Genomic DNA, 26,699 nt, shown 5'->3' on the forward strand with positions numbered 1-26,699 from the left:
TTGTATGCCCTTAGCTTCAATCAAAATGATGTACTTTATGAGTTTATTGTAAATGAATAAAACTGCATATTTGATTCATGTTCCCTTGGTATGTTTCTATGTAATACCCTTAAACTGGACAATTAATGAGACTCATGTCAGTTTAGAATGTTCACAGCCAGTAGGTCGGTCTAGGGAGACCTATCCTGACAAGGCTGACACTATGATGCTACCAAGTCGGTTGGGGTGGCTAGTCTCAACTACCGGGATGAGACCCTAGGCACATACAGTGTAGGATTAATTGAATCTTTGAACTGGACCAGATTTCCAGTATTGCCCTAGACCTTGGAGATTGATGGGCAAAACTAGAAAGTTACACCCGACCCTAGACTCGATTATGATACTGCACTAGGTGTCGGATTGGGCTGTCTTTGATGTACCAATCAGTGAGATCCTTAGCGGGGATCAAAACTTGGGTATGTTGGGACAGTCTAAGAATTCATCTGAGTGGATGATCATAGTGACAGGATCAGCCCCTTTGTCGGACAAAGGTAATGATTAGGGATGCGCTCTCAGTGATGGAAACCAAGACTGCCGACAGTTGATTTCAATCGTTGAGATTTGTTTTGCAAAATATATTTTATATGAGATATAAAAGTTTATAAATTATGGTTTCGAAATAATTTGCAAAAGGTTTTAATTCCCGGAATCCATATAAGTAGAGAGTGCAACACTGGGTTTTAATTCATCTGAGTGGATGATCGAGTAGTGTATGATCATTATGGGCTGAGAGGTTAAGTGTAAGACCATTGAGGATAATACCTGATTGGCTAATCTTGCATCTGCCCACAGTCCCTGGGTGTTACAAGGTGGCTTGGCCCAGGGACCACTTAGGGTAAGTGTTGGGTCCATAGAGCCCATTTGATGGGTTTCAGAGGGTGCACTGTCCATAACAGTGTATTCAGCCAGGCCTTGTAACAAAGGCTGGGCTGAACCCATGTGGCTGATGTGTAGATCAATTTTGGGTCCCATGCCATACAAGGAAGCCCAACTAGGCAGCAATTTGGAAGGCTAAATGAATACATAACTTTAAATGGGCCTTAAGCCCATTTCAAACTGGGCTAATTTGATTAGTCACTTAAGGGGCGAATTCTGACATGGATCAGCTGATAGGATTGGGCCCACACCCTATCCACTTAGAGAGTCCAAGATCTAAATAAGATTTAGATCTGAAACTTCCTAATTAGATTAGGAGATGGCTGGTCTAATCTGCAGATAAGATAAAGGTTAGCCCTTATCTTAAAGGGACTTCTAATCCAAATATGATTTGGGTTAACAACTCCTAATGGGATTAGGAAGAGGGGGCAGCAGCCTTTATATATCACAAGCAAGCAATACATAGTCTTGTCTTCAGAGCTGAAATCACAGAAGAGAGAATCTGCACCCTGCAAATACTCTCTTGCTGCCTCCTTCCTACAGTCGCCGCCTACTGCAGTTTGATCTCCAATTCTTGGGAGAAATCAAGATTGGATCTTGATTCCAATCTTTTGGAGAAAAGATTGGTGGGAGTTGTATTCATAAGCCGTCCGGGTGATTCTTGAGAAGGATCAAGTTCTTTTGGAAGAACATTGTTGATTATGCTCCACCCTGCACTGCGCCATCTTCAGTGGGAGTAGATTTTGAATCCTTCCTTGGGCGTGAACACCTCCATTGGGAGATACTACTTCTCTATATTAGGTATTATCTCTCCCTATTCCTTTTGGTTCAGATCTGGTTCAGTTTATGGTTCAAGAATGATCCTTGAAAATATGATTTTCTAAATAGGGAATTCGATTACCAGTTGAAGGGAGAGGAAAACTTTTGAAATTTGCCCCCTTATTCTGCAATCTTTGGGTGTCCATGTGATGGATTTCCTATCCCTTCAGTGGTATCAGAACCAGGTTCAAATCTTGAACCATTCTGTTTCAGATCTCAACCTGCGCAAATAGGGAGAATTCGTTCCACCCAATTTGCGTAGATATGGGTTTTGGGAAATTTGTTCCCAAAACTGATGGGAAAATAATCTGAAATTAATTTTATATAAATCTAATTATTGTTTAGAATAGTTCTATATGATTTTCTTGATTTATGGGCTGTTCGTACAAGAGGAGATCGAATTCTTGGTTTGCGCAGGGAGAATTGCAAGATTTGTAGTTTCTTGAATTTATTTATTACATTTGGTCTGTAAATAATTTTTTTTTTATTTTTAGACTCAATGTATAGGCATTCGATCTGATGTAATTATTAATAGAAATAGGATTTCTATTTATTTTTATTTCGAATTGAAGATGGTAGCGCAGAGAAGGAGATTTTGCAAATGGGACATTCGCTATCTGCGATTTGCAGTTTGAGAAACTGCAATCGGTGATCTAACCTCTGTTTTGCAGGATGGAGTGTGTAAATAGCCCTGATTAACTGATTCTTGATTTTCTTTTATCAGTTATTTAATTTCAGATTATTTTCTTGAATTAAATATTTAATTAAAGATCAAACCCTAGACCCATTCGAACCAAGATTGGTTCAAAACTGTTTGGACCAAATCTAGGGTTTAATCAAGGCTAAAAGTCAGCCCTAATTTTCCCACTAATGGGTCTGATGATTGATATTTAATTAAACGGTTAATCCGGCCCAACCTGTAAAGGCCCAGTTTTAAATAGTTAAAACTGCTAAAAGCCCACTTCAAAGGATAAAGCTATATGGGTCGAACTGGGAAACCCTAATTCAGCCCAAATACCTAGATAATATTAATGGTTAATATTATGGATTTTCAACGGGCTTCCAATGGGCCTTACAGATAATTAATTGATTGGATCAATTTATCCTTGCATGAGATGTTTGGATGTGTGATGTGCTCCGTACATGGGCCATAAGTGCTTGGCCCAAGCTCATTCGACAGTGGCTCTTGTGCACACCATGGTTGAATGCACATCATTGCCATGGTGTCCCTTTTGGTCATTGGATGATCTCCCTCAGTGGTGGGCCCCACACCTCATCAAGAGGTTATGTGCAGAACCCTAGCCGATTTAAGGCCCACCGAAACTTGGCTTTATGAAAGCCAGTGGGAGCCACTTTGGTTTGACCTAAATCAATCTAGGGCGTAATTAACCATTCCCTCCAGCTAATATGAGTGCAAGTGATAGGGAGATTCATATGATGAACTCTCTAAAGGCCTTCCATCATTAGCATGAGGATGGGTCCCTCAGTAATGAGGAAACGCACTAGAAAATGGGCTATCCATTTGCTATTGAGCTTGTCTAAGTGTTTCATAAGATGATAGGGGCGTCATAGATCAATGTGGGAGGGGCTTCACCAGAAAATGGGAACTCTCTCACGATACCTTGGCATTCATGAACATGATAGTGAGCACTCCTTGGATAGAAAGGTTTACCTGAAAATGGCTATGAACATTGTCTGAGAAAGGCCAAAGGAAAAACTCTTATGATGAGTGGATATGATCCATAACAGAAAGGTGGTGGGGTTATGCAGCTGAAACAGTTAGCTCCATGCACCCTATGTGATTTACCACATTTCCAAAGACAACCCGTAGTCTCCATCTCTGAGAAAGGAGGAAAATCTCAGAGATGAATAAATGGAAATGGATCGTAGATTAAAATCCATATCTATGAAATGAACATGAATCAAATTAGGTTGTGGACTGATGTTTGCTCTTTTATCAGAAAATGGCAAACAGATTATTTGCAAAGCTTCTTGATGACAACAAGCTTAAGGGCCCAAACTATGTCGACTGGTACAGGAACCTTATGCTGGTCCTAGCTTCTGAAAAGCTGGACAGAGTGGCAAAGAATCCTGCCTCGGAGCGTCTGGGTGACAGGGCTTCTAAGGCCCAAAGGAAAGACTATCAGGAATGGGAGGAGAAAAACTCCCTATCCCAGTGTTACATCATTGCCTCCTTGGACAACCCAATACAGAGGCAGTTCGATCAGATCGAACTCGCCGAGGACATATTAGACAATCTCAGGATGATGTATGAAGAGAAGAATCATTCTACTCGACAAAATTCTTGAAACAGTTCAAGACCACACAAATGTTCAAGGGCCAACAAGTTCCCGACCATTCTCTTCGGATCATGGGATACATCAACGATCTAGAGGCTCTTGGATCCGGGCTGGACCTTGCAACCCAGATAAATGCTATCCTTAATTCTTTGCCTCCTTCCTTAAATCCGCTCATCATGAACTATAACATGAACAAGCTGAATGTCAGCTTGCAAGAGCTCAGCAATATGTTGCAAAGAGCCGAAGAACTTATTAGAAAGGATGAGCCTGTAGCTATGCTTATTGAAGCTAGCAAAATGGGCAAGAGAAAGAGAAAGAAAAAGAAGCCTTAGAAGAAAGCCACTAAGGGCAAGAAGCAGAAGAAAGACAAAGCATCGGATGCCTGTCACTTCTACAAGAAGACCAGCCACTGGAAAAGGAACTGTCATGCCTACACGGAATCCAAGAAAGGTAATTTCGAATCTTGTGTTATAGAAACCAATTTATTAGTAGCTTTTGCATCCTGGTGTATTGACTCCGGGGCTTCAACTCATGCGTGTAACTCACTGCAGGGGTTCAAGGTAAGCAGAAGGCTGAGTGAAGGAGAAGTCACTCTCTACTTGGGGACTATTGCAACTGTTGCAGCCGCAGCCATAGGAACCGTGGAGTTAATTTTTAGAGAAGGAAAAATTGTACTGAAAGATTATCTTTGTGTACAAAATTTAAGGAGAAATTCAATTTCTGTTTCAAAACTGTGTGTAAATGGTTATTCTGTCTTCTTTAGTAATACGATTACTATTAAAAAAAATAACAGATTCATTGCATACGGGGAACTGAAGAACGGTCTCTAAGTTCTACATCCTTCTCTAGAAACTAAAATAACCGAAACTACGTCGGCTGAAATCCCCAAGAAGAGAGCTCGTGATACAGTTAATCCCACGTGTCTGTGGCATTACCGACTTGGCCACATCGGTGTTGACCGAATCACAAGGTTGGTAAAGGATGGTCCTTTGGATTTTCTAACTGTAGAAGATCTTCCCACCTGTGAGCCTTGCCTACAAGGCAAGATGACGAAATGGCCATTTAACAGTAAGGCTGAAAGATGTAAAGGCACACTTGACCTAATACATACAGATGTATGTGGTCCCTTGAGGGTTAGGAAACGAAATCAACACGTGTATTTCATCACCTTCACAGATGATTTCTCACGATATTGTTACGTGTACCTAATGAGACACAAGTCTGGATCCTTTGAAAAGTTCAAAGAGTTTAGACAAGAGGTCAAGAAACAGTTGGGGAGAGAAATTAAAGCCCTTCAATCTGATCGAGGTGGCAAATATCTCTCTGATGAATTCAGGGACTACTTAAAGGACAATGAGATAGTATCACAATTAGCTCCTCCTGCTACACCACAACTTAACGGTGTTTCAGAGAGGAGGAATAGGACCTTATTGGATATGGTCCGGTCACTTCTCATACACTCAGAGTTACCCACATCCTTTTGTGGTTATGCATTAGAGACTGCGATTTACGTGCTGAATCGGGTTCCAACCAAATCGGTTCCGAACACTCCATATGAACTTTGGACCGGAAAGAAACCAAGTGTCAGACACTTGAAGATTTGGGGTTGTCCAGCACACGTTAAAAGAACGAGTGCAGACAAGTTGGAATCCAAGACCAGCCATTGCCTATTTGTAGGCTACCCAAAAGGCTCTGTAGGTTACCTATTCTATGACCTAAGTGAGCAGAAAGTGTTCTACAGTCAAAATGCCCAATTCTTGGAAATTGATTATATCTTGGACACCCATCATCAGGAAATTGTTCTTGATGAGGAGAGCTCAGGAGCAATGGGAGATGTCCCACAAGTTCCAGGTAGTGACCAACCTAGAAGATCCACTCGGGTATCCAGGCTACCAGTCCATTATAGTTATGACCAGATAGTTACCTGGTGGAAATCTTGACTAGTGAGGAGGATCCTGCGACTTACGCGGAAGCTATGTTGGACATAGATTCCTAGAAGTGGGTGGAGGCCATGAGAGCAGAGATGGACTCAATGGAAACCAATGGAGTCTGGACTCTAGTAGATCCACCCTCTAGGGTAAAAGCAATCGCTTTCAAATGGATTTACAAGAGGAAGAAAGGCTCCGATGGTAGGTTGAGACCTTCAAAGCTCGTCTGGTGGCGAAAGGGTCTACTCAAGATAGAGGGCATCGAATTATGAGGAAACATTTTTGCCTGTGACCATGCTAAATCTATTAGGATCCTACTAGCTGTAGCAGCATACCATGATTATGAGATTTGGCAAATGGATGTCAAAACTGCATTCCTGAATGGAGATCTTACTAAAGATATCTATATGCAGTAGCCGTAAGGCTTCATAGCTGCGGGTCAGGAAAACATGGTATGTAAACTCAATAGATCCATTTATGGACTTAAACAAGCTTCTAGAAGTTGGAACATCCATTTTGACTTTGCTGTCAAATCGTTTGATTTCGAGCAAAATCCGGATGAACCCTGTGTTTATAGGAAGTATAGTGGAGATAAGGTTACCTTCTTGGTTCTGTATGTAGATGACATTCTACTCATTGGGAATGATGTAGGAATGTTGACTACGGTGAAAGTATGGCTTTCACAGCAATTCTCCATGAAAGATCTTAGAGAAGCCTCCTATATCCTAGGTCTTCGACTCTATAGAGATAGATCAAAGCGGATAATAGGATTATCCCAATCTGCATACATTGACAAAATAGTCAAAAGATACAGTATGGAAAACTCCAAGAAAGGAAATGTTCCTTTCAGGCATAGAGTCACTCTCTCCAAGAAGATGTCTCCCAAGACTTCTGAGGAGATTGATGGCATGAAAGACGTTCCCTATGCTCTGCCGTAGGGAGCATCATGTATGCCATGCTGTGCACTCGTCCTAACATTGCTCAGGTAGTGAGTGTAGTAAGCAGATTTCAGGCCAACCCAGGGCAGGAGCACTGGACTGTTATGAAAAACCTACTTAAGTACTTTCAAAGGACAAAAGAGTTTTGTCTAGTATTCGGTGGTAGCTCACTATAGATCCAAGGGTATATAGATGCCGATTTCCAGTCGGATCCAGATGATAGAAAATCTACATCTGGATATATTTTCACGATAGGATCGTGTGTTGTTTCCCTGAAAGTCAGCAAACAGGGGTCCTAAGTAGCAAATTAACTGTCCAAAACCCAAGCCGAACACATTGCCGTAAGTGAGGCTGCCTTATGAATGAATGTGTTCATTTCTGAGATTTGGAATTCAACACATCACCCATTCCACTGTTGTATGACAATACTGGACCTACGGGAGGATGATATTAAGAGGTAGCATTAGCGGAGAATGTGTTAGACCCAATGACAAAGCCACTATCACAGAATGTGTTTGAGAAACACATGGAAAGCATGGGACTCCAGCTAGTACCTGATTGGACCTAAATGCAAATGGGAGCTGTTAGACAGTTTTGTATGCCCTTAGTTTCAATCAAAATGATGTACTTTATGAGTTTATTGTAAATGAATAAAACTGCATATTTGATTCATGTTCCCTTGGTATGTTTCTATGTAAGACCCTTAAACTGGACACTTAATGAGACTCGTGTCAGTTTAGAATGTTCACAGCCAGTGGGTCGGTCTAGGGAGACCTATCCTAACAAGGCTGACACTATGGTGCTACCAAGTCGGTTTGGAGTGGCTTGTCTCAGCTACCGGGGTGAGACCCTAGGCACATACAATGTAGGGATTAATTGAATCTTTGAACTGGTGTAACAAAGGTTGGGCTGAACCCATGTGGTTGATGTGTAGATCAATGTTTGGGTCCCACGCCATACAAGGAAGCCCAATTGGGCAGTAGTTTGGAATGCTAAATGAATACATAACCTTAAATGGGCCTTAAGCCCATTTCGAAGTGGGCTAATTTGATTAGTCACTTAAGGGGCGAATTCTGAGATGGATTAGCTTATAAGATTGGGCCCACACCCTATCCACTTAGAGAGTCAATGCTCTAAATAAGATTTAGATCTAAAAATTTCCTAATTAGATTAGGAGATGGCTGATCTAATTTGCAGATAAGATAAGGGTATCCCTTATCTTAAAGGGACTTCTAATCCAGATATGATTTGGGTTAGCAACTCCTAATGGGATTAGGAGCTGATCCCTTTAAGTCTATAAAAGGAAGAGGGGGCGGAAACCTTTAGATATCACAAGCAAGCAATACATAGTCTTGTCTTCAGAGCTAAAATCACAGAAAAGAGAATCTGCACCCTACAAATACTCTCTTGCCGCCTCCTTCCTGTAGCCACCTACTACAGCATTTCGATCTCCAATTCTTGGGAGAAATCAAGATTGGATCTTGATTCCAATCTTTTGGAGAAAAGATTGGTGGGAGTTGTGTTCACAAGCCGTCCAGGTGATTTTTGAGAAGGATCAAGTTCTTTTGGAAGAACACTGCTGACTCTACTCCACCCTACACGGTGCCATCTTCAGTGGGAGCAGATTTTGGATCCTTCCTTGGGCGTGAACACCTCCATTGGGAGATACTATTTCTCTGTATCAGGTATTATCTCTCCCTACTCCTTTTGGTTCAGATCTGATTCAGTTTATGGTTCAAGAATGATCATTGAAAATATGATTTTCTAAATAGGGAATTTGATTCTCAGTTGAAGGGAGAGGAAAATTTTTGAAATTCGCCCCCTTATTCCGCAATCTTTGGGTGTTCATGTGATGGATTTTCTATCCCTTCACCATCTATACCCCCTGGTCATCAGTCACTTCATCATATGTCTTGAACAAGGACTTGTCCTTGCACACATGGACTGTGGCACCTTAATCAAACCACTATCTAGAAGACGATTCTGCCATGTTGACTTTAGTAATCATGGCCACTAGATTGTCTTCTACCATGTTTGCAGACTTGGTTCCGCCTTTCGGAAGTCGACAAACTCGGGTATAATGCCCCTTCTTTCCACAAACATAACAGGACCCTTTCTTATTGTTGCTCTTCTTGAAACTCCCATAATTCTTTTTTACTTATAATGCAGGGTTAGTCTTCTTCAATCCATTTTCCATAAAATTGACCTTAGAGTTCAGCATACCGACCAAGGTCTTATCCCTACTGTCTCTAATCCAAGACTCTTCTTTAATACCAAGGTGTTGTTGAATTTGCTCCAAGGTAAGTTCTTTAGCCTTGTGCAGAAGCTTCTTCCTGTAATCCTTCCAAGAGGGTGTAAGTTTGGAAATGATTGCTCCCATTTGGAAAGATTCAGGAAGGATGATGTTAAGGGATCGAATTTTGTTAACTATCACCTGTAGTTCATGAACTTGCTCCAGTATGGGTTTATTGTCGTTCATGGTAAAGTCAAAGTATTCTGCAATAAGATACTTGTTCATACTTGCTTCTTGTACCTTGTATTTGAATTTCAAGGCCTTCTAGATTTCTTTTGGAGATGTAAGTTCCTTGTAGAAGTTGTAGAGCAGGTCTGATATGGCATTCAGTATGTGTCATCGGCACAGAAATGAGTCTTCTTCTCGTTTTGCTCTTTCCTTCTTTAGTTTTTCTGAGTCTTTGTCAGTGGGTTCAGGAAGTGATTGCAAATTCGGGTCCAGTAGATAGTATAATTTTAGTATGGTTAGAAAGAAAATCATCTTGTCTTGTCATCAGTTGAAGTTTGCACCATCGAATTGGTCTAGTCGAACAAGATCTTGATTCATCATCTTGATCGAAGTCGTGCTTGATTCCAACTCCATTATAGAATAACGTTCTAAAATTGTTGGAAGAATGGGGTCACCGTAACTTTGGAGGAGAAGCTCTGAGGCGTGTTTGAAGACATTGTCATTAGAACGTTATTTTCCCCCACTCAGTTTCACTGAGTTTGCTGTTGGGTTACAGGCAAATCCATTCCCAAGATACAACAGAGACTTGGGCGAGAAACTGCAACCAGCAAAGTTGAAGAATCTCCGGAGAAACCTTCTGTGAGATTGTAGCAGATCGGACTCAGAGAGAGAGAGAGAGAGAGAAAGAGAGTGAATTTCGAAAATGTGTGTTTTTAGAGTCTGATTCATGCTCCTTAAATAGTTTATGAAGAGGTATGAAGAAAAGGTAGGTGCTGGTTTAGAGAAGGCACCTTGAATAATCACAATTTCAAACATTGTGACTGTTTAAAAAGTAGTTAACAGTTAATGACTGTTAACTTTGAATTGTGCCTCTTGATCACACCCGATCGAATCGTGACCATTGATCTTATCAACGGTGATCAACGGTCAGCAATGCACCAAAACCAAAGTCGCCCTTTGCGAGCCATGCGTGTGCAAGCAAAGTGCGCCTCTAAAGCGCCTCATTGCACTGCACAAATGCGCATGTGTGCACGCGCGTTGCGTAGTATCAAACCACCATACTCTCCTCTACCATTTCTAAGGATTGTAAATCAGCTCCTATTAAAATACTGAAAACAAAACTTATAATTTTTCAATGTGGGACAAGTTCAAAATTGAGTTTTGCAAAAGAAAAGCTAATTTTTCAATCAAGTGTGCAGGTGCAATTTCTCATGTAATTGACCAATCAAACCCATTGAATTTAATCTCTTATATGAGATTAAAATCCAACAATGGCTACTGACATTGTTCTCAAAAAGAACTTTGTTATGAGAATGCCAGCTGATATGCCGCATAACATTAACACAACCATGCACCTCTTCGAAGATAGAATATATCTCATCATTTCTTGGATTCAAGCTAATGATCCCATGTTGAATTCACTCAACAAGTTATGAGCATGAGATTGTTCAAGATCTCAAGGGCAAGCTCGACATCCACCAAACTGATTTTGCCAAAGGACAGAAGAAGAATTAAACAAATGTTCTAAAGATTCACTATCTTCATTAGTTATAGTATGGACATCTGGGATCAATTTTGTTACTATGACGGGCCAGAACAGCTGTTACAGATAATGACTTAGACAAGCATCTCCAAATGAAAGTGATGATCACTCTTAGAAGTGGCAACTTAAATGACCAAAGCTTCTTCCAACCATCTGAATGATCATGAGCTATCAAAGTGGAGCTAGAGAGATTCTAGACTTCTTTAGGAGTTAAAATCCAAAGAAGTGAGTCTTGGGAGATTGGGGTGATTTTGCTGAAGTGGGATGTTGCTAATCTGTTTTGATGTCCAAGGGTCAACAATTTCTTGCACAGGCCTTTGTCAAATCCCATTGTATAGACTCTGAACAGAACAAATAATTGACTAGACATGAAGAATATAAATTAAATCATCTCTGAGTATTGGTTTAAATGAGCTAATGGATGGGATCCAAGGATCATTTTGCACATTAACTTTAGTTTCATCCCCGGTGATCCAACAAACACCCTTCTCCAACACATAACGACAACTCACAATGGCCCACCAAACCTTAGAATTACTGAAGCTAGCTTTAACATTCCAAAAGTTGTTCAGCTGAGAGATAAACAACCAACCCAACTTGGTGATTAAAGATTGGTTGACTAGCATAAAATTCCTGATCCCAAGATCCCCTATTTCTTTTGGGAAAAACTTTAGCTGTTGGGGGGCAACAGTCAATGCTGTTGAGAGAATTCTGGGAATGCCACGTTACCATGGAATGCATAAATTAGTAATTACATATTAATTTATTTTTACTAAAAACCAAAACATGAACGTAAATAAATGAATTGCCCAGAACATGCCCAGCCCAGAAACTGTCTCGGCACCACAGTTAAAGTAACCCCTTTCTTTTGGGGTCAACAAGCATCCCGCGCCTTAGGATAAATGTGGGTGGAAACCACCCTTCTTAAACCCCCACCAGAATTCACGCATTAGAGCATGGAGATCATCACAAAACTTCTTAGACATGAGAATAGTAGACATAATTCCATAAATACACTGGAGCGCTAGCCATTGCTGACTTGATTAACGTTAATCTACCCGCATGAGAGGCACTTGGATCTACAGCCACATAGTCGTTTTTTCATTTTATCCATGATAAATTATATCCACGTTTTAGAGCTACAACCTTGAAACTAGGACCGGCAATCTTGACCCCAATTCATTTGACCCATCCAATCCACCCACCTTGGAACTCACCCATTCTATTGGCGGGTCATTATGGGTCGAGTAACCCATTAGGGCCAGTGGAAAAGGGTTAGGGTGGGTTGGGTCGAGTATACCCATTAGCAAGGACAGGATAGGGTTGTGTAGGTCAGGATGGATTGGGTCAAAAGTCAAACTCAATCTATACTCACCAAATCTCAAAAAAGCAATTAAAGTAACTCAAACCCAGGCCTCTTAGCACATCCACACCTCATTACCATTCCAAACCACCATGCCACATTTCATTTTGTTATTAAAAGTGAAACAAAATATATTTTATTAATTTTCGTGTTCACATGCAACTTTACACGAAAACACTTTTACAAAAGTACTTTTACACAAAAGCACTTTCACAAAAATGCTTTTACATGAAAACACTTTTATAAAAGCACTTTTACACAAAAGCACTTTATAAAAGTACTTTTACACGAAAGAACTTTATAAAAGTACTTTCACGAAAGTACTTTTAGAAAAGTACTTTTACAAATGCACTTTTACACGAAAGCACTTTTACAAAACTACTTTTACATGAAAGAACTTTTATAAAAGTACTTTTATGAAAGCACTTTTCCGAAATTACTTTTAGGAATTTATGAAGTACTTTTATAGAAGTACTTTTGTAAAAGTACTTTTATGAAAGCACTTCTATAAATGTTATGCATTTTTTTTTTGCATTTTCTGCAATTTTCTGTAATTTTTTGGTATTTATTTTTGCATTTTTGCAATTTTATGGTAATTTTCTTTTTTTTTCTGGTATTTTTTGCATTTCTTACAATTTTTTATGCTCTTCTGCATAATTTCTTAATTTTTTGGTGTTTTCTTGCAATTTTTTGGTTTTTGTTTTTGCATTTTTATGATTTTTTGCAAAAGTTTTGCATTTTCTGCAATTTTTTGGTACTTTCTACATTTTTTCATAATTTTCTGGTATTTTTTGTAATTTTCTGAATCTTTTATACGAAAGCACTTTTACAAAACTAATTTTACATGAAAGAACTTTTATAAAAGTACTTTTATGAAAGCACTTTTCTGAAATTACTTTTAGGAAAGCACTTTTATGAAGTATTTTTATAGTACTTTTGTAAAAGTACTTTTACAAAAGCACTTCTATAAATGTTATGCATTTTTTTTTGAATTTTCTGCAATTTTCTGTAATTTTTTGGTATTTGTTTTTGCATTTTTGCAATTTTATGGTATTTTTCTTTTTTTTTCTGGTATTTTTTGCATTTCTTACAATTTTTATGCTCTTCTGCATAATTTCTGCCTTTTTTGGTGTTTTCTTGCATTTCTTGCAATTTTCTGGTATTTTCTGCATATTTTCATAATTTTTTGGTATTTTTTGTATTTTTCTGAATGTTTTGCATTTTCTACATTTATCTACAATTTTTGCATTTTTTAGTAGACGAGTTGACTTGACCCATTTTTGTCACATGGTAGTCTTGAGAGAGATAATTTTCTCAAAAATGTTTTTTGTCGGGTATACAGATCAGCTCGGCCCGGTTCTTTCGCTGGCATCCTTGAAATAGATTATTCTCTCAAAAATTATTATTTTCAGGCATACGGGTTGCCCTGACCCATTTCTGCCAGGTGGCAATCTTGAGAGATGTTCCTTTAAAAAATTTGTTATTTTTTGGTATACGGGTTGACCTAACCCATTTCTACCATGTGACAACCTTGAGAGAGAGATTCTCCTCTTACAATTTATTATTTCGGGTATACGGGCTGACCTGGCCCATTTTTGTATTTGTAGGTGAGGGTAGGTGGGTTAGTATGGGTGAGGGTGATTAAGGATCAATATGGATGAGTCAAGTGAGTCAATATGGGTGGGTCAAGGTTAGAGTGGGTTATGACCCTATAACAAGAATTGATGATGAATAATGATGGATTGATGGGTCAATATTGATAGATTGGTATTCAACCCTTACCCAACCTTACCCAATCCACCAATTTGCCACCCTTACTTAAAACAATGGATTACAAGATACTTATCTGTCTTTTGCATTATCTTGACCCCATCAACTGTTGGAATCTTCTAAGGAAGAAATGGCTGTGGATATTAGGACTGAAGTGAATGGCTGATTTAGAGAAGTCAAGTGAATCAATATGGGTGGGTCAAGGTTAAAATGGGTTATGACCCTATAACAAGAATTGATGATGGATCATGGTGGATTGATGGATCAATATGGATATAGTAGCTTGCCCAGAAATTATGAGATCATCAACATACATTAGGTGAGTAATAGCTAGACTTGCCCTGTTGACCTTCACTCCGTGAATAACCTTCTCGCTTTGCAAATTTGAAAGCATCCTTGAAAGAGTCTCTCAGTCACCAATAGAAACAAGTAGGGAGATAAAAGGGCTCCCTCTCATCAAAGGAAGGAATAGCACACAAATTATAATTTTCTTCAGCTATAATAATAGAAGAAAAGAGGTTCGTACCTTCAAAATCTTCAATGGGTTCTGCTGTGAAGAGATTTTTGTAAAAATTGAAGGTATCTTCTATAGTTCTTTGGTTAAAGCACCAAGAGATATCAGCTTGCTTGACCACACCAATTATGTTACGATTTTTTATTTTTCTTTTTGAATTGCCGAGACATGAAAAAAGTGAGAATTGGGATCCCAAAAAATTACTAAGGGTCCGTTTGGTTCATAGTCGAATTTGAAATCGGAATCGGAATTAGAATGGTCCATTCCCATAGTTTGTTTGGTTCAAACAAGAATAAGAATGAAAATTAAAATCAGCAGGAATGAAATTTCATTCCCAAGAGAGGGGCTGGGAATGGCTATTCCCTCAAATGGGGGAATACCATTCCAACAGGAATCGAATTCCGATTCTACCCAACCAAACAGTTGGAATTGAAATAACCCATTCCGATTTCGATTCCAAACCCCTGCAAACCAAACGGACCGAAAAAATTCTTCCCCCATCTTTATCTGTGGCTGAGGAAATGGCATTGAAATCAACAAATATCAACCAAGCCCATCAGCATTTTCATCTAAAAACATTAAATCATCAAACTATTTATATAAAATATATCAATGACATGGACCACATCAGCAGCCCTCTCATTCTCTCATTCCTCCTCTCATTTCTCCTTTCTCCCTTTAACCCTTCTCAGCTCTCTCTTTCCACCCCTTCCTTACCCACCCACCCACCATGTCAGCAAGACTTTTATTCATAGATTACCTATTACAATGAACACTCTCATAGAAAGTTTAGATTACGTATTTGTAGGAGGAAAAATCAGGCATGGGAGTTAGATCAATCGCAATGAAGAGAGTTTGATCTTCCAAAACTTCTCTCACCATTCTGCTAAACAAGATAGGGAAAGTTCCAACATCTATTGAAAAGTATTTTCGTATTTCAAAGTCTCTCTAGTGAGTGCATGTGGAAAGATTTGGAGAGGAAGCTTAATGGTGTGCGATCTGACGGGTCTCATGTGGCAAGTGACTCGGATCTCGAACTGGAAGTTTCCTTTGTCGGTAGCCAAGCTAAGGTTGGTTGAATTAAGTTTGGCCGAGCTATATAGTTCAATAATAGAGAGAGAGTTAGAGTGTCGGGTTGCTTTTACCCGGTGTGGGCACTCTAATGCTTAAGTTAGCAAAGAGTTGTTAGAGATGTTTAAAAGATTAGAGAGTGTGAGAGTTTAATAGCGCATACCTCTTGAAGTGGAAATGAGCCCTTTATATAAGTGTGAGTGGTGAGAGACCTCATGTAATGGGTCTCAGGCTCTCATAGAATTGTTTCCGTTAAGTTGGGAGAGAGTAATGACATTAGTTATGTAATCTGCGCAAAGGGCTAAGGTCCATCCGATTGACTCTGATGCACATGATGCGGGTAGGTTGGCCTAAAGGTCGACTCATTAATATTTCGGGGAACTCGGACTGACAATGGATCTATGTGATAAGTCAACTAGTACATCTTGTAGGTCACCAATAGTACCTTTAGGTCGGCGTGGCCGGTGTACTTTAAGTCAGCACTAGCGAGGTACTACCAGCCAACCTACCGAGATGATCTACTTACTCAGCGCCAAGGTATTACTTGGAAGCCACGTATGTTCAATCTATGTGATAACCACAACACACTTTCTACTTAACGCTTCATTTGTAAAGAAACCCAACACATGTATGTTGTTTAATTATTTTCAGATGGCATTTAAGTTGCAAAGTTCAATCTAGTTTATCTTCTATTAGTGTTTCAGTTGTAGACTTCAACATATTTTCTAATGGCTTTCCGTTAGCGAAGTTCAATCTATTTGAGCCTCATCTGTAGAGAACTTCAACACATGTACGTTGCTTAAGTTCTTTTATTTGTTGTAGAAAACATGTTAATTTCGTACTGTTTGAGAAATAAAAACACTTCTACTATATAGTTAATTTGTTGACATTTAGTCTAAAGGCACCTCCGAAGAGAAAAACCAATTAGAGAGAGAGAGAGAGAGCAGCAAGTAATAATCAAGAGCCACAATCGCAAAGTGATTGATCAAGATATGAGATTTAAGGCCACATTTTTAGCAGTCGGGCGAAGAAGACAATGTAAATGGGTTTTATGCAACCCATTTTTGGCTCTTATGGGTTTGTGTTAGCTGGGTCCATGGTTACCCCTTTAAGGAACCCGTGTAGGGTACAGTAATGTATTACCGGCTTACTGCACATTGAATGTGTCCATCAAATTTTCATAATTTAATTATTAAATAGTAAACTAAAAACAATAAAATCAATAATAACAATAATAAATGAACAATAATTTAAAAATAAATTAAAATCATAACGAATAATAACACTAATAGCAATTTTAATAAAATTATTTTACTAATTAATAACCTCAAAACAAAATCAAAAGTAATACATCATAATTAATAACCAATAGTAGTGATTGTTTTAAATAAGTTACTAAATTTATATTCAATTGGTAAATAAATGGCATAATCAAACATAATAAAAATAGTAAAATTGCACAAAAATAATATATAATTATCAAAAATTAATAAATTCAATGAAAGTGATTAGAAATTAACAAAAATTAAAAACACAATAAATTTAGTAGAATTAAGCTGTTATTTTTTATTAAAAAAATTTAGGGTATATTACTTAAATCTCCCTTGAACATGATTTCCTTCTATTCAAGTTTATAATTTAATTATTTGTCTCACACATTCATAGTCAGAGCTCTCCCTTTTCTTTAATTTGAACATAAGTTGAATTTATATTTTTGAGTTCTGATGCTGGATCTCTGTTTGGATTTTGAGCGAATCCTAATTTCCTCACAAAATGGTCCTCACACCCATCTCAAACATTTGGAGTCATCCTCCTCACAAAATGAAAGATGTTTTGGTGTTACTATTAATTAATTATTATTAAGATTAATTATTAAAAAGTAAAAAATTAATAAAAATATTTTTATAAAATTAAAAATACTGAAATTATTTATTTCTTTGTATTAATAAAATTTAAAATTAATTCATAGTAAAAAATTAATATGGATTATTCATAGGAAGTTTTATCACTCTCTAGGCCGCACTCAAACAGATTTGTTTCAATTTGAATGTCATAGGACTTTTATTTTAATTTCGTGCATTGCATAAGTTATATAAGAGTAATTTGGGGTTTTAGAAATGTTTAAACATGCACATGGCAATCACTAGGGGTCAATGTTTTCGAACCGCCATTGATCAGAAGGTCGAACCATTCAGACCGAGAATCATTCAGGTAGCCGGTTCTGTTTTTATCATAAATCCGACCCCAGGCCAAAAATCATTGAATTAACCCATTGACCCGGGTGGTTGAACCGTTGATCTATTCAATGATTTAGGCCATTTTTTATTTTAATTATTTTAAATTTTTTTTTATCAGAATGGGCCATCCATTCGAACCAGACGATTAAAAGATTGACCTAAAAACCAGTGGCCAGAATAGATCCGGTTCCAAGTCGTTTTTCTAAACATTACTAGGGGTATAAGTGGGTTGGCTGAGCCTGGTTCAAACTCAACCCATAGAATCGGGCATAAGGCCCGAGCCCAAATCAAGCCAAAGGTCAAATACGAATTATCCATCCCAGGCCCAGCCCACGCTGAAATTTGATGCATCGTTGGATTCAAGGCTGGGCTGAGCTAAAATGGGCTTAAACTCAACCCACACATGGCTTCTTTTTATTTTTGTAATTTTTTGTAATTTTGTTGCTTTAATAAAAATAGACAAATAAGACCCTCTCACAGGCTGTGACTGCGATCAATTCGGTGAGCCACAGACCCAGAAAAACCCAGCACTAACAGGATGAACTAGAGCTTCAAGAGCCGTCCATCCTTATGAAACCATTTGCTGGCTGTCACCAGCAAACAAACAAACAAACAAACAAACGAACATCTGCCACTCTTATTTTATTGGACCTTCCTCATCACTTTCATTTAAATTTTGGGAAGAACAAAAAGGACAATATAGTTCTGTAAACGGTGATGAAGCAGAAAAATTTCTGGCCCACATTGATAATTTTAATTGGCCCTTGAGAGAAGCTCAGACCCACAAACAAATTGATGGATTCCAGCCCACTTGAAATTTTAAATTCTATCCCATCTGCCTATGGTTCCTGAACGAGCTAGCTCCATTCTTCATCTTCAGAGTTGGATATGGTGATCCATATTACCGACAGACACCAGCAACAGAAAGGTTATTAGTTGGCTGTGGGGTGTGGGTAGATGGACTATGTTTTCAAGCTGGTGGTGATTGGGGACTCAGCAGTGGGGAAGACTCAACTGTTGTCAAGATTTTCCAAGAATGAGTTCAGCGCAGACTGCAGGTCTACAGTTGGAGTAGAGTTCCAGACAAAACCAATCCTCATTGACAAGAAGCTGGTGAAGGCTCAGATATGGGACACAGCAGGCCAGTAGCGCTTCCGATCCATAACAGGTGCTTACTTCCGTGGAGCTCTGGGGGCTCTACTTGTCTATGACATAACCAGTAGGCCGTCCTTTGACCATGTTCCCCGGTGGCTCAACGACCTCCGGCACTACGCCGGGCCAAACGTAGTAATTATGCTTGCTGGGAACAAGTCTGATCCGGAAGTAATGAGGTCTGTGCCAACTGAGTCCGGCAGGGAGATTGCAGAAAGAGAAGGCCTCATGTTCTTGGTAACATCAGCTCTGGATGCTACCAATGTAGAGAAGGCATTTCTTTCGGTGTTAGAGCACATTTACCATGCTAGTAGCCGGAAATCATTCGGCGGCGATGTGGAACGGCCTTTGGTGCTAAACTCAGATCTCAAGGGTACGAAGCTGGACATAAAAGAGAGTCAGAAGAAGCAATCATGCTGCACAGAGTAAACAAACAAAGTTAAGGTAGCTGATAGCAGGAGAGTATATATATTTTTGTTTTCTTCTTTTTTGATATTTTGCCCAAAATTTCTCCTCTCCTCTGCAGACTGCAGCTAGTTTTATATTTGGCTCCAAGAGTCCCAGGTCGTCTACTGTTGTAGTAAATGATAATTTCCTGCAAAGCAAAAACTTGGGGTGAGAAGTCTTAGAAAATAAGATCAGAAGACATGATTTACCTGCTTGATGAGGAGATCTTCTCCTAGATTGCCTACAGGTAGTCTCATTCTTGAGTAAGGATTGAGTCAACATTTGAACGATATCTTTCTTCTTTAACAATTACTTAATTTTTTTATTTTTTTCTGGGTCAGACGAAACAAGCATCCATGCTTCATTCTTCCTAGAACATTTGAAGTATAGAAATGTAAGTCAGTAGGGCTGCAAATAAGGATATTAACTTGTGTCTAAATTTAATCCAATGATATTCTGATTGAAATTAAATCTTATTTGTCAAATTCAGATTGGTGGATCCATGTTCCATCTAAAGTTCTAAACAAATTGAATCTTGGTTTCCTAAATGGGATCGCATTTTTAGATACCGTTCTCTAAGGCGATGTGTCATGGTTCATGGTGAGCCTTATCTGTACCTACAGATGGATGGATCTCAGGTGAACACCAAGGGTCCATAATGCCACCAAGAAAAAATGGGTAAAGTTGGGACAGTTGCCCAGTATTCTGGAGGTAGTGAGACCTACTAGGCCCCTGAATTTTCATTTGGGACGGACAGCTACTTAAGATTCCAACTAACTCGGAGTCCATCAGTTCTAAACTTTTTTAAAATTATTTTGCCTTTTTTTATTATCTCTTCAAACCCAAGTTTTGAATTTTTCCCATCTTATTTATATTTTTTTTTTCATTTGTTTAAGAGAGGAATAGAAAATTAAAAGAGGGCAAAATGGTCTCATCAAAGTTGGATGCAATAAAAGAGAGGGTAAAATGATCTGGTAGGTAGGTTTCATTGAAAATGTTAAAACACTACTACTTTTAATTTCTCTAAACAAAGCTTATACATCGCACGAGTCCTGATCTCATAAATTTGGGTTTTGAAGATAGAATAAAGGAGAACAAAATGGTCATATCACAAAAATTTCAAACAACCTGAATGCTAAGGTATAGATCTAGGAACTGATACTTGGTGAGGAATTTTCCCACAAATTTCCCACAAACGCAGTTAGGATTTTCCCACAAATTTCCCTTTTTCATTATATACCTCTAGGCTCTGGCTATTCAAATGACAAAAAGCAAGAAAAGCCTAGGTTTCTAGACCTCTAGGTTCTGACGATTCAAATGATCATTTCTTATCATATCTAATAGTTAGAAATAACCATATCTAGAATTACAAACAACCATTATATGAATGTAGCATGTATTATATTAACTGGTTCGAAACAACCCAAACCAGTCCCGAATCGATAATAATCGGCAAACCTGGAACCAGAACCGATCCAACATGGCTTGGAACTAGAACAGCTATAATCGGTTCGGATCAATATTTAATGACAATATATCCTGACTGCATTTCTATATATCCTGGAAGAAAGTCGAGGTTCTATTGGTGCAGCACATAGCCAAGATCAATCTACAATAATGTACAAATTATAATTACACGCCAAATGAAGCCAAGCCAGTGTCTGTGGTCATGATTTTTTGAGATTGAATGAGATCCAACACCTTCCCCTGTTATATGATTAACTAATGCTGTCTGCTTATAAATCAAACTATGTAGGAAGACTGAATTCAACATATGTCAGAAGTCTCGGAAGCTCATTTTTGGGTCCTCTCGTTTTCCACCACTCCGTCCCCTTCCCCTGCTGCCTCCTCTTCCTCTTCCTCTTCCCCTTGGTCTCCCTCCCATTCGTTTGAAGAAAGATTTCCCATGCCTCATCTCCACAAGAGAATGTAGCAATTCATCACACAAAATGCAGCCAGTGTGCAAAGTGGCCCCATCTTTCAGAGGTGTTGTTTTCTTATTGAAGTCAACTTCTATGATTGTAGAATCACAGTCAGGACACCGCTCTCGGGTTGTTGAAATCCTGTGGGCACCCTGAGGAAGGAAGACAAGGCAGTTGCACATGTTGCAATAAAGTCTCCACTTGGGAGCACTGACTGGATCAAGAATAAGAGTACCATTGCACTCAGGGCAGGCACACACCCCTTGGGATATCATAGAATGCCTGCATGTGGGATGTGGACAGAGGAAGCATGGCATGCCAGCTCCTTTCGTTGAGTTTCCCGAATTGCTTATCTTAAGGCTTCCAAAGAGAGTGTCTATACCTTCAAATGGAGGACTATTGTAACAATAAGGACATAAAGGCAAGGACTTTCCTTCTGGGCCAGCCATGGAAAAGATTAAGAGCTCAAAGTTGTCAAGAGGGCATACAAGTTCCTTGTACAGCTGCAAAATTGAACATGAGCAATTGTAAATTAAAATCATGCTTGTGCATTGGATAAGGATGTAATAGACAAAAGAACGGTAATAATAACAATACAATTTCTCACCTCAAATGTTATATTATTATTGCTATAATGCTATTTATTCAAGTCATTCAAGTTTATGACATCAACTGTTATTCACTTCAAAAATGACCAGTAATTCAAAACCATGGAGAACCAAAATGTTAGTAGCATGCTGTATATTATGTTAGTATCATAACATATAGTGACTATGCAGAATCCTGATCAGAGCAGATACATCATCTTACGCTTTCTACCACATGTCCAAGAAAGCCTCCATCTCTACAATGCCTTTCTGGTAGTAAAGATGTAGTAGTACATTAGTACTCTATCTCTCCACCCAGAGATTTATAAAACTTTGACCAGTTCTCAGATCAACTACCAAAGTTATCTTTTCTCGTTGTATATCTGACTACTTGCAAAATGTGCACTTTATCTAAAATTTGCACCAAGTCGCCAACAAAAGAAAATATTTGGAATAGTTGTGTTAAGGTTGAAGAAGCTAACATTCTCCCTAAAGGGAAGGTTGTAATAGACCTAAATACCCTTTTAATTATTATAACAAATACATTGTGTAAGAGCATGGACAAGCAAATCACCACAGACCAGAGCTGGCAGACATGCAAAAAAGGTCACAAATGCAGTTTTCAATAGTTTCCAACAGAAACAGAATCTTCAACGTGTACACATTTTGGTTGGGAATGACACATCTCTTAGTGCCATAACCAGTGCGGGACTTCACAATAATCTCCCATATTAATGTAGGCTGACGTGGCATTAGCCTAAGTAGTCTAGAATATTCCCAAATCACACTTTCTGCATGATCTGATAAAAACAGAACAAGAAACATAGCTGCAAAAGGCTAATAGAAAATGTGGAAGTTTCAAGAAAATTCCAAGAAAGCTATAAAAAGGGCAGATCACAGAACAACAAAAGAGACAACAGACTCCAGCTCTCCTGGTTTGAGTGGAGAACCCTAAGTCCACTCTCAATCCTGATCAACTTCAGATCTTAGGATAAAAACATCAGATCTCAGATCTGAGGATGGATATTCCACAGCCAACCTCACTCAACAATCAGGTAGGTATCGGCCAATCTGCCCCGGTGTTCTCCCATTAAGAATTTTTGGTTCTTGTTGTCTTATCTTGATGTGAGAACCATGGCGCTGAGGAAATCTACTATATGTTCAGATGATCCAACTCTAGTAAATGCCCTGGAAGAAGCAGCAGCTTTGTAAATTGAAGCAGAATGCATCCGTGCTGACAATCAAGGTGATTATGAAATCATGGCCATAAGGTGTATGAGTTAGCAAATAGAGTTGAACGTAACAAAGAAAAGTTGCAGAAACTGGACCTAATGGAAGGAAACCGAAGCAGATTTGATGAAAACCAGTGTCGGTATGAAGCAAGAATGCAAGAAGCACAAGAACAAGCCAGATCGTGAGATAGGGAGATTATGAGTCTCTTATGCCAGATCCAATGGCCGCAGCAAGCTGGATCGACAACTTCACCCAGATCCAACAAGATCTGGCCCCTCTGAGCAGACAGACATCAGAACCGAGCAGTCATGCATCACCACCAGCGACAGAGGCACAACCACCTCAGCAACCTGCTCTAGCACTGTGATAGCCAACACTGCCAGTGTTACCAAGTCCAGTGACAGCAGCAGATCTTGGATCTTCTATGCAAGGAGAAAGATACCCGATACCAGTGAAAAAAGAGGAACTATATGAGAATCTGCAAAATGTCATAGGAGGCACAAGCAGGATGAAGACAAGCATGTATCAAAAGCCCTATCCACTGAGCATCGCTCAAAAGCCATATCCGGTAAAATGGCAGTGCTCAAGAGCATGTGAGCAAATTTGAGGATACCTTAGGTCTGTTCCCTTGCATGGTAATCCGAAGATTAGAGAATTTTACAAGACTCATAGGATGAGCTTATACATGGTTTTTTAATCATGCATCGGGTAGTATTAAGTCATGGGAGGACCTGGTGAAGAGGTTCTTGGGAAAATGGTTCATGATGGAGAGAAAGATGAGCATGGAGGAGGACCACAGGAATGTTTGTCAAGGTGACACAGAATATCTAGTGGCCTACATCTTACGATTCAGACAAGCCACAGAACTGGTAATAAGATGAATACATGATGGAAAAAGATTTTAATTGATGAGTGTTTCCAAGGGATGCACCCATGCTATAGGGTCCACCTTGAGAACAATGGACATTCAAGAATCCTCCAAACTCTGGAAATGTGTAGAAAGAAGCAGCAAATCAATCCGTAAACCAAAGACAAACCGACATGGTGGCAAGCATCACCTTCTGCAGGAAAGCCAGAAAAGCATACCTAGTAGAGAAGAGAGGAAAGTATCTTAACGTCAGGAGCAAAAGGGGCAGGCCAAGTTCGTGCAATGGAGTTGCTACCTCCACCCTTCCATTCAACCGATCAGAAGTGCTCCTGATAATGAAGAAATTAGTAGAGGATGGAAAGACCGTGTTGCCACCACCACCCCACAGCAATGACCCAATAAGAGATAGAAACAGCAAGCATTTTTGTGAATATCACCAAAGTAACACACATTGCTTGATGGATTGCTTCCATCTTAGACGAACTTTTGAGCAAATGGTAAAAATAGAAGACAACCACCGAATGATGGCAGAGATAATGTGCACTGACTCAAAAATCAGAATACATTATAGAAAGGAAATCAGTTATGGGCCTAAAGAGATGTTGGTGGGAACTGCAGATCACAACAAATCATACATAATGGCACGACTGAATGGATATGAAGCAAGAAGAGTGCAGAGAGACCAAGGCAGTTCAACAAATGTAGTGTCCACACATGCTCAAACCAATGGGCATATCTGATGAGCAAATCAAGGGCCTTCCATTGGAGGTAGCAGATTTTAATACCAACTTCCTGAATGCAGCAAACAACATAACTAACAGTGAAGAACAGAAACAGCCTCACTTTTGAATACTACATAAATCTACAATCATTGAATCAGGAACGTACACAGCTGAAACATGCAGAAAACCTCTAATCAAACCTTGTGGGACACCCAGTGTTTTAAAAGCACAAGGCGCAAAAAAAGCGCAAGGACCAATTTGCACCTGAGGCACAAGGCACAAGGCACAAGGCACAAGGCGAGGCACGCGCCTTTTTAAGAAAGGCACAAAATTACAAAAGAAAAGGCTAAAAAATTAAAAAAAAAAGGTCAGAAAATTCAAAAATAATGCCAACTTTTTTTTTTTAAAAAATGCAAAAAATTCAAAAAATATTAACCATAATGTTAATAAAAAATATAAACTTAAATTTTAAAATAAATGATTTAAAAAACCTATTATCTAAAATTAAAATACATAAACATAACATATAAAGTGTATTCAAATGAAAAATTAAAAATAAAAGCAAACATATAAAGCATTTTCAAGCTGTAAAACCCACAATCTCTTTTTTTCCTTAATTGCATTGCTTCAAGTAGTTAATGTGATGTAAAACATATTGCATTCTTGATTCTATAAGTCGCTATTGTACCACGCCCCTCGAGGCAAGCTCGGACAAGTCTATGTTAAGGTCTGAAATTCTTATTTCTCACACAAAAAATAATGAGTTTATAACTTTCATTGCCTTTTAAGAAGATATTTTATTGCAATGAATGAATGAACAACATTAGCAAATAGGGGGTTCTCGGCCCAAGCATGAGAACCCCCTATTTGCTAATGTTGTTCATTCATTCATTGCAATAAAATATCTTCTTAAAAGGCAATGAAAATTATAAAATCATTATTTTTTTATGTGAGAGTTAGAATTTCAGACCCTAACATAGACTTGTTCAGGCTTGCCTCGAGGGGCGTGGTCGAGGGTCCAGGGGCACCGGGGCGGAGCCCCCGGTCCAGCCATTAGACTCAAAAAAAAAAAAGCAAAAAACGCAAAATTTTAAAAAGGCGCATCAGGGGCACCAAGCGCGCACCTTTTGAAAGGGGTGCGCCTAGGACCTAGGCGAGGCGCATACCCCAAAATGCGCCTCGCTTGTGTGCCTAGGTGCGCGCCGCGCCTGTGCACCTAGGTGCGCACCCCGCCTGTGCGCCTAGGTGTGATGGTTCAGCCACCATCAGCACGCCATCCAAGTGTTTTGGGTTGGGTCCTTGTACTCTTTTTGTAAGGGGGGTATGCCAATGGCAATTATGTAAATAGTAGTATGCATGTACAGTATTTTGATGTATTATTCTGTCACTCCCCCAAAAGCTTAACATACTCTTTGAGGGGAGGTAGGTAGTCGAGTGAGCTCATAAGCGTGTAAAGGTTAAGCACAAGAACCCCTCGACACTGTACTGTGTGCTTGTGCTTACCACTGATTAATGCAATACAAGTGGCTTTTGTCCAATTTGTGTGCACTCCTGTTTCCTTTTGTGTGTTGTTGCTTGCATTTGTAGGCTTTCTCGACCCCAATCGAGCGCCACACGGGGCCCCGTCGACTAGCCCCGTGACAGTTGGTATCAGAGCCACGTTGACACTAGCGGTTGTCAAGCCCAACGAGTCCCTGTCGTGCCCCGCAACAACACCAGCCCGATGAAGAATCGTGACACGCAAGAGGAGATCCAAGAAGGGATCTCACGGGTTTATTATGAGGACGAGCCTAGAGATAGCTCTCCCAAAGACAAAGGCGTCAGCTCAAAGCATAGCAAGCGTGACAAGTCAGTTGACAAGCTTGCGACCATGGACAAGCGCATCATGCGCTGTGAAGCAGTGGTTGGA

At 39.3% G+C, this 26,699-nt stretch overlaps 1 protein-coding gene, 1 long non-coding RNA gene and 1 pseudogene across 4 annotated transcripts in view; 1 reads left to right on the plus strand and 2 right to left on the minus strand.

Annotated features, from left to right (window-relative positions):
- The first annotated feature begins 18,528 nt into the window (after positions 1 to 18,528).
- LOC148874487 (ras-related protein RABA4d pseudogene) lies at positions 18,529 to 19,929 on the plus strand (annotated as a pseudogene). The gene has a single exon (XR_016112867.1). The product of XR_016112867.1 is annotated as a ras-related protein RABA4d pseudogene (transcript).
- Positions 19,930 to 20,980: 1,051 nt separating this feature from the next.
- LOC148874488 (DNA topoisomerase, type IA, core) overlaps positions 20,981 to 26,699 on the minus strand; it is a 95,813-nt gene continuing 90,094 nt past the window's right edge. For both annotated transcript variants that reach the window (XM_088966096.1, XM_088966095.1), the window contains exon 15: positions 20,981 to 21,883. In XM_088966096.1, coding sequence (XP_088822222.1) covers positions 21,236 to 21,883 — 648 coding nt within the window. In that variant the 3' untranslated portion in view covers positions 20,981 to 21,235. The remainder of the gene's footprint in view (positions 21,884 to 26,699) is intronic.
- Positions 22,816 to 23,885, minus strand: LOC148874489 (uncharacterized). The gene is made up of 2 exons (XR_016105532.1): positions 23,296 to 23,885; positions 22,816 to 23,155 (listed from the first exon to the last, which is right to left on the minus strand). It is a non-coding gene; the product is annotated as an uncharacterized LOC148874489 (long non-coding RNA).

The sequence above is a fragment of the Nelumbo lutea genome, chromosome 1, assembly GCF_056320005.1.
Source record: "Nelumbo lutea isolate HS-2025 chromosome 1, American lotus-T2T, whole genome shotgun sequence".
Lineage (NCBI taxonomy): Eukaryota > Viridiplantae > Streptophyta > Magnoliopsida > Proteales > Nelumbonaceae > Nelumbo > Nelumbo lutea.